Source organism: Lates calcarifer, linkage group LG18 (assembly GCF_001640805.2).
Source record: "Lates calcarifer isolate ASB-BC8 linkage group LG18, TLL_Latcal_v3, whole genome shotgun sequence".
Taxonomy (NCBI): domain Eukaryota; kingdom Metazoa; phylum Chordata; class Actinopteri; family Centropomidae; genus Lates; species Lates calcarifer.
The window spans coordinates 6,320,370-6,336,940 of record NC_066850.1 but is presented as its reverse complement, the minus strand read 5'-3'; the positions used below and the strand labels follow the sequence as shown (position 1 = coordinate 6,336,940).

Genomic DNA, 16,571 nt, shown 5'->3' with positions numbered 1-16,571 from the left:
TAGACCTGGGGGCAGCCACTTTGCAATTTCTGTGTCTTTGGGTATAGGCTTATAAGACAGACAGTGGTGTGTGTGTGTGTGTGTGTGTGTGTGTGTGTGTTTGTGTTTGTTCACAAATGGGAGAAACAGGGTCATGGCCAGTGGGCCAGGTAATGACTCTCCCACCAGTCCCTCCATGCGGATTTCTGCTCTGTGGACCACCACTCTTAATGATAGTACAGGGGGGCACACTGACTTTTGTGTGTGTGTGTGTGTGTGTTTGCGTGCATGCGTGTACATGTACAAGTGAGAGATGTAGCCTAGTTGAATGTAGGTTTGTGTCATTTGACTGAATCTGCCACAGGTCCTGCTCTATAGCAACTTATACAACCTCAGGCTATTAGTATGTATAGGATTCCATATAGTGTCTGATGATGCATGGGTAGTATGGTAATTGGGTTTCAGCTGGACGACAGAGTGCCTGTTTGTTGTGCATTGATTTACCACAAACAGCATGGTAGTGAGCAGTTGTGTGATATACAAAAAAATACTTTAAAAAGTCTGCAGGAGGTTTTATTGTTTGCTCGTGTACACGAATATGCAGATATGTATGAGATATTGTATGTGTATACACAGTGTATATATACACAGATTGTATGTACATGCTGAACATTTATATGTCTGTGCTTATGTTTTACTTAATGTGTGTGCGCATGTGCGTGTGCATGTGTCGGTGCGTGTGTGTGTTTGTGTGTGCATGTGTGTGCTTGTGTACTTCCAGTGACATGAGCATTTGATAAAGCTGAGGATGCCTGGACTTCAGCTTTGTGAGAATTTAATAGCTTTCATTTCCCAGCCTGCTTGACCTTCTCCATGTCTCACATTAGCTATGCATTACACCTGGAGTCTCACATGGCCAGATACACCTGCACCCTCTCTTTAGTATATATATCTCTCTACGCTCCCCTGAGCCCTGCAACCTGTGCCCCACTGATACTCCACTAGTTTCAGCCACAAGGGATCAAGCTTGGAATTATATTTTGTTCCCATGCTGTCAAAATACCAAAGAATACAGTGCCTTGATACTGACTTTGGTTATTGTGTTTATTTTTTGTTGCCATGACACTACATTATATTGAAAGGTGAACTTCATTACTCTTTCTAGAGTTACTCTGTTTAAATTTTGGTATTTTTTTATTTTCCCCAGTTACCCACATGAACAAAGCTCTGCTCTTTGAATGCTTTTTCTCCTTGTTCTTTTTATTTCATTCTTAGTCGTTTACAGTTTGTCTCATTATACTGGTGAATGTTTTCATACCCAAACTACAAATCAAAGAATGAATGGTGATCAGTGTTGCTCCTTTTTTTAAAAGTCATGTTTGAAGATAAACATATGTATGATACAGGGTCTGCAGTGAATCAGACCTGTTCGATTTCATTAAATCATCTTAGTGCTGATTATGTATATTTTTGGTCTGTGCACATACTGCACAGAATGATAGGATCATCTTGTATTCTAAACATTATGGTCAATTAAATCAACAAAAGGGCTAAATGATGAATATTGTGTGATGAAATATATTATCTACAACACTATCCAGCTTTGAATGGCCATGACAGCCTCATCAGCAACAATTGCAGAGGCTAAAAATCCATCTCTGCCCTCTCCACAGTCTCACTCTAATTGTGTCACCTTATCAAAGGCTGGGAGAAACAAGAGTGCAGATTAGTTTCCATTCAGGGCCAATCTAATCCTTTCAGCTCGCTCTCTCATAACGTGTCATTGCCAGTCAGTCAAACAGCTCTGCACAACAACAGTGTTTACTAACCAAATGAAGAGATGTTGGACGTGTAATTCTCCACAAAAAAGATAGCCACAGTCAGGCTTTTTATGACTGTTATTTGAAATCTAAATCGCTTTGATTTCTGGGGTTCTCTAAATGGTCTATTCTTCTATGTTTACAAAGGGTGGGATTGTTTCATATTGTTACAAACGATGCAATCTTTTTTTCTTTCAAGGTCTGTCTGGATAGTAATTGAAAACAATTATCCAGTGCTTTGCTCTGATAATGCCCACCTCTTACATCAACTAAACCATGTACGGCATTATCTTCAATATCCTTTCACTGAGGGCCCAAATCAGCCAGAGCAGCTACATAAATTCCCCTTCACAGCAGTGTGGATCCAAATCAATATGTGTATATGTCTTACACATTGTCCCACATTTGTGAGACATTCAGTCAGGATGCAAGACCACTTCTAAAACCTACCAGTATGTCAGTGGGGTTTTCTGCTGATATACTAGGGAGAATGAACATAAACATAAGGGTTTATCAGGAAAGACTGAAAAGCAAGTAATCAATGTAGAGTCAGTGATTGAAGGAGTGTTTTGCCCCGCAATGCAATTATGCAAGATGGTTGCATAAGTGTGGACATCTTGAAAGTCCAGTTTGAACATGAACATTTATAATATGCCAAGAGACCACACTATAATCCATCCTTCTCCACCAGCTGTATGTCTCTGGAAATTTGCCATGGCAGCAGTAATTTTCTCCTGTCTTGATGTTTATTTGTGAGGTAAGCAGCTGGGGAATGACATTGCATTGAACTGCCAAAAAAGTTAACTCAACTCTCCACTGTCCTGTCAGTAAAGGCAAAAAAGCCCCAAAAAATAACTTAAAAAAAAAAAGTTAACTCAGAACCAATTTTTTCTAGAATACCCCATGTAATATTGGTGTAGCCCTCTGTCACAGAGCTCTCCACTGTGCCATTGCAGTAGTCTCATTGACAAAAGCCTGCATTTTTTTGTAGTGGTGCCGTTGCCCATCCCTTAGGGAGGGAGAGGGATGAAAAGGCCTGCCTGCATACTCCATGTCTGGGATGCAAAAGCAAATCATTCGACCTGTTGGCTGTTTCATCCTGCCCAGCAAGTCTGTGACTGAGTGACTCTGACAATGAGATGAAACTTAGAGCCTCTGCAGGCCTATATGACATCTCCATAGATAAACAGAGGGAATCCAGTACTTGCGATACACTTGCACTACCACCTCTTTTTATGACTAATATGACATTTCAGACTTGGTGAAGTATGTGAAGGAAAGTAAAAAATATACACAGTAAAAACTGGCATTCCAAACACCATGACAGGATAGAGGGCAAAATGCATAACCTCTACCTCTACAGAGAATCAGATTGCATTCTCTGAATGTGCGTAAGTTGTAAACTTAATCTGGGAGAGGGGGGTCAAACATTGACTCACTCAGTGGAAGTGGGAGAGTGATCCTTGAGAGTTTGGGATCACTGAGCCTCCCTGAGATTGATGTCCTTCATTGCAGGATGTTTGTTTTTCAAGAAAATGTCCATGTTTACTGCACATTTGCATAACAAGCAAAACAAATTGGCCCCTGTCCTCTTTTTAGAGCAGAGTGATATACCCTAACTAATGATAATGTATTAGCAAGCCCCAGTCAAGTTACGCCAGGGTCAGTTTTTGCTCTCATCAACTTACATTGCCTCATTATGTCTTGTTGGCTTGTAACTATATTAAGATACATTATAAAAGTCTACAGATGATAAAACGTTTTGGCTGCAGATCTTCACAAAAGTAATTATTTCTAGTAAACGTCACACATTGTGACTCACACACATAAAAACCCAACCTAAAAATGTTGATAGCTTAAAGCTAGACAGTGTCGCACTGTGTCCCTGTATCTTCATCTTACTGTTCTGCACTTCTCTGTTATTTACAGCATCTAGCATCTCATGGAGATGATGTCATAAACCTGAGCCATACAAGGTTGTAACATAAGCATTTATCAACCCTCATAAATCAAAATACTACTTGGGATCTCTGTCACATTTACCCAGTGCCTCCACAGCATCCCTCCCAATGTGGTAAACAACCATGGAAAGGTGTGAATAAAATAATAGGAACACATTTTTTAAATGGACTTTAAATTTTGATGTAACTAAACATAAGTTAGCCAGTTCAGCTTCAGGTATGAGCCAGCTGGAAAAGGTCTGACAATTCCTATCTTTAAATTTTAAATCAGTGTCATAGCTTCTAGCAATATTCCAAAGGCCTGAATTGCAAGTGGGCTGATCCATGTCATCTGATGTCAGACATGACCAAACAACACTTAAAGCTGAAAAAAGGAGCAGTGGTGGCTAAAATTGAAAGTAAAAAAGCAGCAAACACTTTGTGTAATAAACAACACAGTGTCTATTATATATCCTTTGTATTTTCTCTATATTAATATTTCACTACTCTCAACATCCCTCAGGAATCAATAAAATGTTATGTAATTGTCTTAAGATATTGAACAGGACAGCATTTAGATATATATTTACTATGTATGTGTTTGTCTCTGAGAGAGAGAGTTATAAATTGATGGAGTGGAATAAACCTCTATTTACCCATTCATTATTCACTCATAATGATGAATCACTCACAGAAACCATGCCAGTAAATGCTAATAATGCAACACTTCCAGTCTTTTTGACATAATTTTGAGGTTTTTCTACCAAAACACAATATGCAGGGACACTGTAAAGGAATGAGCACAAAGAGAAACATCATGATACAAACACAAAAAGCACATACAAGGCAAACATTTACACAAAATATCTTTTACAGTGTTACTTTTCCCCTTGGTGTAAACAGCAGACCTGTGGGTATGCAGGAAAGCAAACTGAGTGTTGATGTTTATTATATGTATATTTGTAGGTGCAAGTGTGCATTTGTGGGTTTTCTGTGTGGGTTGTTTGCCTGGAGGTACTTATATGATGTGGTCTTATTAAATCAGGACTAGAAAAGGAGGAACAGACAGGAGTGATAGAGAAACACAAAGGAACCTGAAGCGATTAAACCCCTACTCAAACCAGCTTAGCACGGAAAGCTTCACAGAAAGCCAACAATGGTTGCCTTCCTTTAAATCTTGCTTCTTTTTTGCTTTCCTTTCCACTCTGTCTCTCTCTCGCACTCTTTACCTCTCTTCCTGTTCTCCCCCTCTCTAAAACAGATTATTTCCTTTCTTTTTCTTTATGTCTGTCTTCTTTGCAGCATGTTAGGCCGCTTAACTTTACAATACTCATGTCAGGTCAAAACCCACCCTCCCTCAATCTTTAATTCAGGATAAAAAGCTTCTTGCTGCATAAGGTATTACTGCATCTCAGACGTCAAACGCCTCGAAAGTCTTTCTTTCATTCATTCATTACGACCTCTTCCTTTCTTTTCATTCTTTTATGTCTCTAAAGGAGTTGGAGGGCACTCTCTGGATTTGCCAGGTTGTTAATTGCGCTGCAAGTTTTTGTCTAAATCAATAGGGGATTAAACTTGAATAAGTTTATGAGGGGATTAGATGAGAGGAAGAGTGTGTGGGTGTGTGTTTCGAGAAGAATAAATGGTTGAGGTATATTTTTCACAGAATTTCTCACCGGACATACATTTATCAACAACTTTGTTTCATCAGTGTTTTGTCAGCCACCTCTGCTGTAATACTTGAGTTATACACCTTCCACTGCACTAGTTAGTGGGCATGAATTGCAGCTCTCATACCCACCTCACATACCCACAAGCCTATTTAGATGTTCAGACTACTGGGAAATACCCTGCAGTATATCATGGGATAGTGTTTGGAACAGGAGCCAGTAAGTTTCTCTTACAACACAAAGGGTCCTGTCCTCTAACTCCCAAAACCACTTTAATGGACTGGATTAGACCACCTGGTTTGGTATTAAGAGGGAGAGGAATCCATCCCTGCCCCCCACCAACATCCACATTTCCACCTGCACTTGGCATTGCCCATGAATGCCAGTCATTAAGACAGCTTTACAAAGACGAGGGCTACCTGTTTCCCAGCGGACCGGTTCCACTTCCACATATAGAGCGACCATTGTTTTAAATGCAACTGTTCCCACCCTCCAGAGACAGGGTTTCAATTCACTGGCCACTGCAGCGAGTGCGCTGCCAGAGAGGAAATATGATAAATGTGTCTAACTCTGTCTGTCAGGGAGCAGAGGGACATTCTCCTTTTCCCTGGTGCCAACAGGTGGAAAGGGGCAAGCCCTGGTCGGATTACTATGTGCACGTATGTGCATGCGCATGCATGTGAATTTGTAATCTGTGAATAACACCCTCTCTGTTGTGTTTTTTTTTCCAGGTGTGCCAGAAAGGAGAAATGTGAGCGCTCATCAGAGCCCCGGCGCTTTGCATCGGACATCAAGCAGTGTGTGCGTCTCAGTGTTCACCCAAACAACATCTCAGTGTCCCAGTTTAGTGTCACGGTGAGTGGATAGAAACATTACCCATACACAAAAACAATGACCTGTTTTGTAAAGGTTTGAGTAGTTGCACAGTGTTTGCCATATCATAATTTTACCTTATTTAGTTAAATATTCTTCATCTAACCTGCATTGTTGTAGTTCCTCTTCTTTTCAGATGTTCTGACAAATATTAGTTGCCATTACCTTATTGTTTTATTACTATGCTTCTTCCTTGTGCCTTGTGATTCAATATATTTCTCAATACGAATAAAAACTCTTAAAGCAAGCATTTGTTTTAATGGAGCCATATTGCAGTAAACTGAAGATTGCTGAATGTGTTACTAGTGAGAAAATCTTGTCTGGCAGATTGACAATATTACACACTCAAGCATAATTTGTAATGCGATGTAATTATGCTCTAGATACTGATTAGTAGCCAGTGTTAACTCTGTAATCCTGCTTTACATCATTTTACAGCCTGCCAACATGCATCCTTCAAATCCTGACCTCACAACTTACAGTCCTGTCCACTGAAATACTCTTCCCAACAAATGTCAACAGTCATTAACAGCACACAGTTTAGCTCAGCTGTGTTTATTGTGACTGTTGGCAGCTAAATGCGCCATTTTTCCCCTGGACATTTCATTCTAAAACAGCTGCCAGATTTAAAGGCTCTGAATGCTTTATGGTTTTTTAAGGGTATTGATTAGTGTGCAAGGACCTGTGATCCATTGCAACAAAAAATATCTCGCTTCAGGAGTTGGAGAAATGCAAACACTTGTTGAGACTTAAATTAGTTAGGAGAGAATGTGATTTAATACTGATGCAATGTCATTTATACCATGATACTATTTGGTGGTTATATTGTCATAAGCAGACTTTAATGACTATACTTTGTTAACCAATTAAGCATGTGCTGCATTTGGGTGAAATTAATCATATAGACCTGTGGCTGTTTCTTCACGTATCCCCTTGCACTGCACCAGATGTCACCTCCGCTAAAGGCCCATTCCTAATTTGATGGATTATTTTTCACTGGAACAGGAACGGGCTGCTTCTAATGTTTTTAAGTGGCTGTGTATGTGTGCACCTACATGTGTGTATCCCTTTGGGTATGTGTGTGTGGTATGTTTACTGTGTGGTATGTTTACTGCAGATCCAGGAGAAGATTGACAGTGCCTGTGCAAATTATGCTATTTTATATCTTCCAAAGCTTTTTCTTTATCCATATCACGTGTGTTGATTTCTTGATATTTCAAAGGTTATAACACTGAATTACAAAAATCCCACTGACCTTAACCACCTTAAGTGATGTCACATTTCAATTCCCATTTCCTATTTAATGATATTTTGGAAATGGTTTTGATCCTCAGGGACCAAGTACATAAATATCCAATATGATTTTCTGAGGTCGAGCCTGAATGACTATTCTCCATCCATGTTGCTCCGAGGGTCACATGAGGTGTTGATTTTCTGAGGTACACCTCTGCATCACTTTAATGATATTCATTGGGTGTGCGTGTGTGTGTGTGTGTGTGTGTGAGATGTTGCTCAAGCTGAGCCTTTAGAGTGTTTAACCTTTTTCCAGTGAGCAGGCTTTACCCAAAGGCTATGCCACAGATCTCCCATCCAACTGATTGCAGAGCAGAGGCTTCTGCCAGACAGACAGGGGTTCCTCCTTGACCTTTGTGTTATTAAATATTTGTTTGGAAAGATAAGCTAAGGCATTCTTGACAGAAACACAGACACTTTACTGCTGAAATCAGACCCGTTCTAAGAAAAAATCCATTGTTTTCTTTTACTTTAATTCTCTTTTTGGTTATTTATGAAAAGTTTATCCTGTTATGCAGTTCCAGGGGGAATTTTCTCTGTATATTTACATTTGCTTTTGTTTCTATCCAATCATTACAAAATGCTACAACAGCTCTAAACACATACAAACATGACTTAATTACAATGGCATTTATTATTTCTAGTTAAATGGCTTAAATGGCTGTCATTAATCAGTATACACACAGGATGTTTTATACATTGCAATAAATTATGTCACAGTTAAAGAAATACAATATGATCATTTTGAAAATGTTGTGACTTAAAAAAATTAATGTAAGAGGCTATAAAGATCAAGTCAAATATTTTTCCCTCCTGTCTTTTTGTGGCATCTGATAGCTTTTGAACAAAGTTTCTCTCTTAGCTTAAACCCCATGGCAACACAAACAGCCTTTCATCCTATATCCTCAGCATTAGGCATGGTGTTTTATAAACTACAGGAAGTTATTTGTGTGTGTGTGTGTGTGTGTGTGTTTCTCTGTTACCATGAGTAGGTTATTTTCATATTTATTCAGCCCTGCTGTGGCTTGGCCATGAATACTCTAAATGTAATTGAGGAAACTCAAGGTCTGGCTGTATTCCCTCCTTAAAAGGAAAAATAAATTAAAGTGGGAGAAGAAGAAGGTGAAAGGTAGAGCGAGCAACAAATGAGAGAAGAGGATGTGTAAGAGATAGAAGCTCAGTCATGCACTGTCCATCTTATGTGGGAAGTTGTATATGTGTTCACACCCGCGCTGCCGTCTTTTCATTAAACAGCAATATAAAAACAGCGCAGGTCAGCCTTTCTCTGCCGCTGAGGCAGCTTTCAGCATCATATCACAAGTGTTCGATGGACTGCGCCTCAAATCAATGCCTAGACCAAGGCCCAGTGCAGACACGCTTTTCCATCAATATGTATATTTTGGTCTTGACCCCACTCCACCTGCTTCCCCGACCCTCTGTTTTTTTTCTTCCTCTTCTTCTTATTCAAGGACAGTGTTTTTTTCCTCTCCTGCTCCACCTGAAGCCAGTTTTTGCTGAGGTGTAGAGAGCTTACACAGCGTTTTCAAATGAAGTGGGAAAATTTGCATTCTATATTTCCCAGAGAGTCCTCTTTTCCCTCCCTGTCCAGCAGCTTGTATGCCTGCCCTTTTTCTCCTCTCCTCCATTATTCACCGCCTCATTTGTTCACCTCGGTCTTCCTGCTAGCTCTTTCTTCCTATTGTCCTTAGTCTCTTTTCATCCTGCACTTGTTTCAGCCATCTACATTCAATAGGCTTGTTCCATCTCTTCAAACTCCTCATTCTTCCACTTATCTTGACTTTCTACAGTACTTTCTCCCATAAAAATACTTTTTTCCTCACTGAGCCAGAGAGTCAGGACATTAAGATTGAATGTGAAATCCATACAGCTCATTGATGCCACAAGGCATTATGGGAGGTGGCTTGAAAGGTAGTAGTGCATGTTGCTATCAGATATGGGCTATTAAGATGACACTTATTTCAGTGTCGAGTCAGTCTACATCTTTCTGAGTGTTTTGATGTTGTTTGGACACATCTGATGCCTCATTCAAGAGTCCCCCAGTGGCTTCTCTGGCCACTGACCACACTGCAGATGGATCTTTATTCTGCACAGAAGTTTCAGCTGTGCCTCTCACGAGTAATATTATGTTACAGTCATATTTGAGGGAACATATTGGCTCCAAAACTGCTCTGAAGTGCTCACAGATGCTGGGAGTCTCATTCATTTTATAACAGTCAGGACACAGATCTAACATGTTTATCTCTGACCCTGGGTGCAATTTAAAAAATGCATTTCATCAATGGTATATTTAACAGATTCATTGTTTTCACTGAGTGACAATGTGAATGTGAAGCCACTGAAACTTAACTGAATCCTCCCTATTTTTGTTATCTCTAGCTGCTGCCAGTTCATCGTGGTATCAGAGCTGCTGATCACTTTCATGAACTCATTTCATTATTCTTTTATTATGTTTCTTGGTCAGTGCAGGTACAGTGAAGTGAATATTTTATCTAGGATTGCATGTAATATTTACAGCTGTTTACACACTTTTCTATCTTTCCCTTTCTACAGTTGGTGTTGGAAGCCCATAACGTCCCAGAACTTTCTGCAGGTGTCAACTGCACCTTTGAGGATCTGGCTGAGATGAACGGCTTGGTGGAGGGAAATCGAATCAAGTGCTTCTCACCTGCTGAGAAGGAGATGCCACGCATAATTGTTGACAAAGGTAAGGGTAGACCTATTTGAGCCTTTTTCACCCAAAAAGCAACAAGATGAAAAAAAAAAATGGAAAGGAAATGTATTACTCCATACCAACCAGTGGTGTATGTCACATTTTTGGCATTTGATGCATTGTAAACAAACGAGAAAATGATATCATCACCTGTGACAGTCCGAGGGAAGCTGATTGATAACCTGTCAAAATATCATTATTTGTAAAATTAAGAAAAAATATTAAGGAAAAAAGCCATTGCCTTAGTCAACATGTTATCAACATTAGAGCACCTGTTGAATACAATACATATCTGTTAGAGAAGCACACATTCATCTGGATGTTTTCCCTTCAGTCAGAACCATGCTAGACCTAGGGCTATAAGTGTTCTATGAATTTTTGTTTTCTCATTGCCATCGGTAACTCAGCAGGCCTCGCAGCACTGCCTTAGGACATGTTTAGTAATTGAGTGAACATTAGTTATTAGTTTGCTGAGGGATTTATTTACGACCTTCCCTCAAAGTGGATGTGTATCAGAGGGAGTGATGGGACCCCAGTTAGCCCACTGCAAAAAGAAGAATATCAAGCTGCACAACCAAGTGTTCAACCACAGTTATTTAGCTTATTCAGTGCCTGGAGATTACACAGTCCCTGCGGATAATGGCACCATTTCTGTTGCTTTCAAGAGTCAAACAGCTAAAACATGTCTGACATTATTCATTCCACAAGCAAAGAAGGAAAAATATTTTTTTCTCTATTTTTTTTATTCCCCCCGGTCTTTACCTCCCCTCTCCGTGGTCGGCTAAGCCTGGTCTAATTGAACCAAGCTCCCATCTGGGAAGGCCTGTCCCCAGGCAGGCAATTCTTCATTACCAACCCTCAATGTGTCCTCATGTTAAGATAATGAAGATGCCATCCCTCCATAGTTCCACAAAAAGAAAAAATGAATAATGAATGAAAAGAGAAAATAGACAGAAAAGAAAAAGATGGTGATCCATCAATAATGCTCAAAATTTACATACAAAGGAATGCTCATGCTACTAATGGGTTTTAGACCCCACCACTGCTGATGTAAGAGCCCTGAAGAAAATGCTATTCGCACTTGCTTGTTTGTCATTTTCAAACATTTTATCTAAATCTTGTTTAAATATTGGATTCAAAAGCCAAACATGAAGTACGTGTAGACTAAAAAGCAGAGACAGGGAGTGAGATGACCAGCATTTATTACAGTGCTGGTGAGACCTTTTTAGGCCTCAGCTGTACACATGCAAGAATATTCACATTTTCCTTTATTTGTTCAGCGCACCCACATGAACAGAAACATCACACACACATACACACAATACCACTGCAATAAAGTAATCCACAGATAGACAGCACACAGATGTAAGGCTGATGGGGAGCCCAAGGGTGCTTTGGGGAATTAAAAACATTTGTTTAATATTTGCCATGTCAGGCACATGTAAAACTGGTGATGCTGCAGTTGTGCAAACATAGATGCGTAAATATGTACTCTGAGACACACACAAATGAACAGTCTTTTGCTTTGTCTTTCTCCCACACCCACAAATACATGCTCGTATCTTATTCTGGTATCAGGAAGAGGAAAATATTCCACATTTTTGAATTTCTCTGTTTGAATCATTCATCTTCCATTTTTACTAGTACTCATTAGTCTAAGCTTGGTTAAAAGAGAGAAAAGAAGGGACAGAGAGGGTTGGCATGAAGAGAGAGGGAGGGATAGATAGTGTTAACAGGCTTCAAGGTAACATTTAGGTGGCCTAATTAGGACAGATCCGTTGTCAGCGGTGCTTTACTGTGATTGATGAATGATTCCTTCTTTGTTAGAGAGATGGAGAGAGACACGGGGGAGAAGAAAGAGTCGCAGTGTGGAAAGAAGCGAAGAAACCTGTGTGTAGAGATAGAGTGGGGATGAGAGACAGAGAGAGGTACAGAGGTAGAGTAGAGAGAGAGAGCAGTTAGATGTGTGGATGTGCTGTTGAATTAAACATGAACTCCTTCATTAGGGCCAGACAAAAGGACACACCAAATACAGATGAGGCACAAGCTTACATACACACACACTTTCACACAGACACACACACACACACAAACACACATGGTTTTTGTTTCATCTTCTCCCTTTACCTTGTCAAAGACACTCTCAAAGACTTTTTCAGAGGAATATTCTCCATCCCAAGGGAAACACGTGTGCACCAACTTTTATTGTCTCTTGTAAGGTGGAAGGGATAAGGAGACTTAACCCAACAAAACCCTTCTCCTCTCTCTAAAGATACTACCTTTACCACAGCAACAGGCTGAGCACCTGTGGCTCAAAGCAGTGCAGTCATATTTTCTTCACGGGAAAATCTAATGTAACTAGACACTGAAAAAGGGTATGTGAGCAAGTGATTAATATTATCATCACTCAGGCAGGGGTCCTTTAAAAGTGTTCCTACTGGTAGTGCTGGAAAAGCAGCTATGACATGCTACCATCACCATTGTGTGATAGTGTTTGTTGTTTCAAAAGTTGAATGTAACTATCAATAGTGGGAATAATAAATGACCTGAAACAAAAGCAATTGTTGCTGCCATTGGTTCATTTTTTTCTCCTTATCTGGCCTTTTTGTTATCTAAATACAAATACTCTGCTTGTCTTTGTGTATCAATCCATTAATTTTGACTGTGATCTATTTTCTCTAGGTGACCACCAGATTGTGCAGCTCTATCTCAAGTCCAAAGAGACAGGCCTGGCATTCGCAAATACTAGTTTTGTCTTCTACAACTGTAGCGTGCACAAATCGTAAGTCTCCATCTATTTACAGCTTTCAGTGTTGCTCTAAGATGTGTGATTTACATTTTGCATGAACTCATAGAAGTAAAAATTTTACCAGATGGGTCAAAGCATGCAACATCCATAGTCAGTTTATGTCACTCTCCCTTGACATTTCAACTTGGAATGCTCTAGCAGATTGTTCTTATCCCTGCATATTTATGAAAAAACTGACACTGATTCTTAAAGTGTTGGAAATTGTATTGTATACATAAGCAAGTAGGTATATTGAGCTTTTGTTCTCCAGTGTATTTACCACAGTTCAATACTAATTCAAAACACTGTCCTCCCTCTCCTCTACTCTCCATTCAGGTGTCTGTCATGTGTGAGTAGTCCCTACCAGTGCCACTGGTGTAAATACAGACATGACTGTACCCACGACCCTCGCACATGTTCCTTCCAGGAGGGACGAGTCAAGAAACCTGAGGTGAGCCTACCGCCCCTATAGGTGCCCTCTAGGAGAGTGATACCCTCAACCCTGGAGGTTTGAGCTGTGTTCAAAAGGCTCAAAATTTCTGGCGGCACCTCTGCCTGTCGATTCAAAGACAATCAAACCCTTTAAAAAGATTGTCCAAGAATCCCCATAGCTTTAATGCTGACCACCTCCAGACAGCCTATTCGTAGTGGGCCAGCAAAGTAATAAAACACAGTGAAATAAATTGAGGGGAAATGTTTGGCTACATGAGACTAATAGCTAGCATTCTAGGTTTCACATGGAAAAAGAGTTATGTTAAAAGGATTGAGACACCTTTCAGCTGTAGTGCTTCCATTTGGCATGAGTCTCTTGGCATGTCTCGCTCTTGACTGCACATCAAAGGGCAGTGGAAGCTAATAAAACGGAGCCATTTCCTCTTGCCCATCCCTATTCCCTGCGACAGCTTAGTCTGTGTGAATTATCAATAGTATTGGCAGCCAGTTCTACTCCCGTCGAAGCAGAGCCCACTGTAATTAGGCTGCTCTGCTGCTGAGGACAAGCTACTCGCTGGATGGGGTACATTCAGTGAATGCCCCCAACCCGCCCACTTCCCGTCCTGTGAGAGAGGTCTCACTCTGATTTAGAGTCACTGCCACAGTAGCGGCCTTCATAACAGCGCAAGGAGATAAAGAAAGGTTTGGGTTCGGGTGTGCTGGTGTATGTCTGTAACATTTAGTGTGGGCCTGTGGGTACAGTATGTCTGTTTATCTGCATGCTTCTATGTATTTTTACATCTGTGCGTATGTGTGCGTTTGTGCTTGCCTGTACCTTGCCAATTCACAGAAGTTTTCATGGGAGGGTTTTACAGGGAGTTAGTGGCCTGTTAATCCTAGCCTGAGGTGAGCTATGATGAAGATCACTAGTGCTCATGTCTGGGTTGGCAGACGCTGCACGACGGGCAGGGACAAGCTTAGCCAGATTGCCTCCTTTGATGAGCAGTCTGCTCTCAATTGTGTTATTCCACCCATGTTTCCCCTGAGCCATTCAACCTGCGCAGACAATATTATTTTCTTTTTTCACAGTTTCCATTATCCTTTTGAACCTCCTGCTTAGTCAGGCCCAAGCCTGAGTCTTTGCAGGTTTACTTTTCCAATTAACTCAGGCACTGCTGGTCAATATTGACTGAGGATAATAATGTGTGAATCCTCTCCTGTTGTGTTTTTGACTAAAAGAAAATCATAAATAAAGTGAGGGGATTTGGTATTAGCACATTAATGACATCCCTTCTTTGACATGTTGTTTCAGAAAAAGCAGGTGTTTTTCAGACTTAATGACTTTTAATTTGCTTTTAATTAACCCCTCAAATCCAAGGTCATGTAGATTCTTGGTTGCTGTTTTGAATTAATAATTTAAGTACACATACAACCACAGAATCATTCCCAAATTTCATGAAAGGGAACAAGTCAACTTTGCTCTATGGGATTGCATGGCCTCTTTTTGCTAGAGATGAATTTTTGTGTACTATTACAATTACGGGATTTCAGGCAGTGATCAGAATAATCCCTTAGTGCTATGCTAATGATTGAGGCCAGGCAAATCTCCCTACTGGTTGAGCTTGTTGTTAGTATGCATGGCAGGACAGAGTTAAAGCCAGGCTTGGGCGTACAGTGGGTGCCTTTTTATTCATGCCAGCAATGATATGGGCACTCGGATCAGACGTTTGCCTGTTGGCACATTAAGCAAGGCCACGTCCCTCTTTGCCCTCCACACATCTCAAGGACTTAGCCATTTTGATGAGTCTCACTGACAAAGAACATGCATGCAGCTCCATTTGGTTACACTGTATAAATAGCCAAAAGTGATTCCTGACCACTACTGTTGCACTGATTAAGATATGAACAGGCTGTGCCTGTTTGCCTGATAAACAGTGTTTGTTTACCTGCATGTTTAGCACTTTTTCAGACTGCATCCCCCCATCTCTAAAGTGCACGCATAGTTGCACCTAAAGCAAATGATGAAACGGAGGACACTTCCCGTTCTCTTTGTCTGATGAAAACCACAGGAGGATATTTCCCTTTCCTCTTCTTCTGTCTACAACACAGTATGCTCATATCCTGATCTGCTGCCAAGCCTTTGACTAACATATTCAGCTGGTAGGGAGATACAAAACGCACAAAAATATTAATGTTACTGAATTCATATCACTCTCCCCTAGCACATATACTATATCATTGCATTAGTTACTTCCTGTCTGTGCTGTGGTGATCAATGCCTGGGAGTTTATTTACTGGGAACTTATTGATCAAGTGATCAAGATAATTTTATTAAAGAAGTTAAATGCCAGCAGTAATAGCTGTTAGTTGCCAATATTAGATAGGAATGGTGGAGAAAGGTGCTTTGGTTCGATTTGTGGGCAAATCAATGTCATACACAGGCAACAACTCCTGAGGAGTCAGTTGAGTATTTGCAGAGTGAAGAGGAAAGGGATATGTCAAAATTTAGAATGAAAGGAAATGAAATAAAGTGGGAGCGAAATGACAAAATGAAGATACTGAAAGAGAAAGATTGAAGAGCTTCTTAATGCTACTTAAAACATATATATATGATTTATTTATTTATTTATTTTTGGGCATCATTACTATGCGACTTCCATAAATCTGAAAACACAGCAATGATTTTGAAAAGGGTTCAAAAGAGCAAGAAACATGAAAAGTCAAACAACCCCCAGTGAATTTACACCCAAACATCGCAGTTTACAGACTAACTACTGTGCTTGTGTTGATCTGTTGTGAGAGATTCTTGCTGACATTGTAGGTGCACCACAACTACCTTGAAATAAAGTGGTTAAGATAATCTGTCTAGACTGTTTAGAATCAGGCTGATGATTTAAAGATGTGTTTGTTGCCCCATCAGATTTAATTGTGGCTCTGTCACCATGATCTCAGCAATTAGTTTATTGAGTAGACTGTTATCATAGCCTGCAGAAATGATGGCTAAAGCTATTAAAGAAAAACCCAAACCCAGAAAGGGCAGAGAGG

General features: G+C 40.2%; 1 protein-coding gene across 4 annotated transcripts in view; it reads left to right on the top strand.

The window, feature by feature from the left end:
• Positions 1–16,571, top strand: part of plxna4 (plexin A4) — a 227,585-nt gene that overhangs the window by 156,011 nt on the left and 55,003 nt on the right. For all 4 annotated transcript variants that reach the window (XM_018670976.1, XM_018670973.1, XM_018670971.1 and 1 more), the window contains 4 exons: positions 6,141–6,264; positions 10,147–10,300; positions 12,989–13,088; positions 13,431–13,545. In XM_018670976.1, the coding sequence (XP_018526492.1) occupies positions 6,141–6,264; positions 10,147–10,300; positions 12,989–13,088; positions 13,431–13,545 (493 nt within the window). The remainder of the gene's footprint in view (positions 1–6,140; positions 6,265–10,146; positions 10,301–12,988; positions 13,089–13,430; positions 13,546–16,571) is intronic.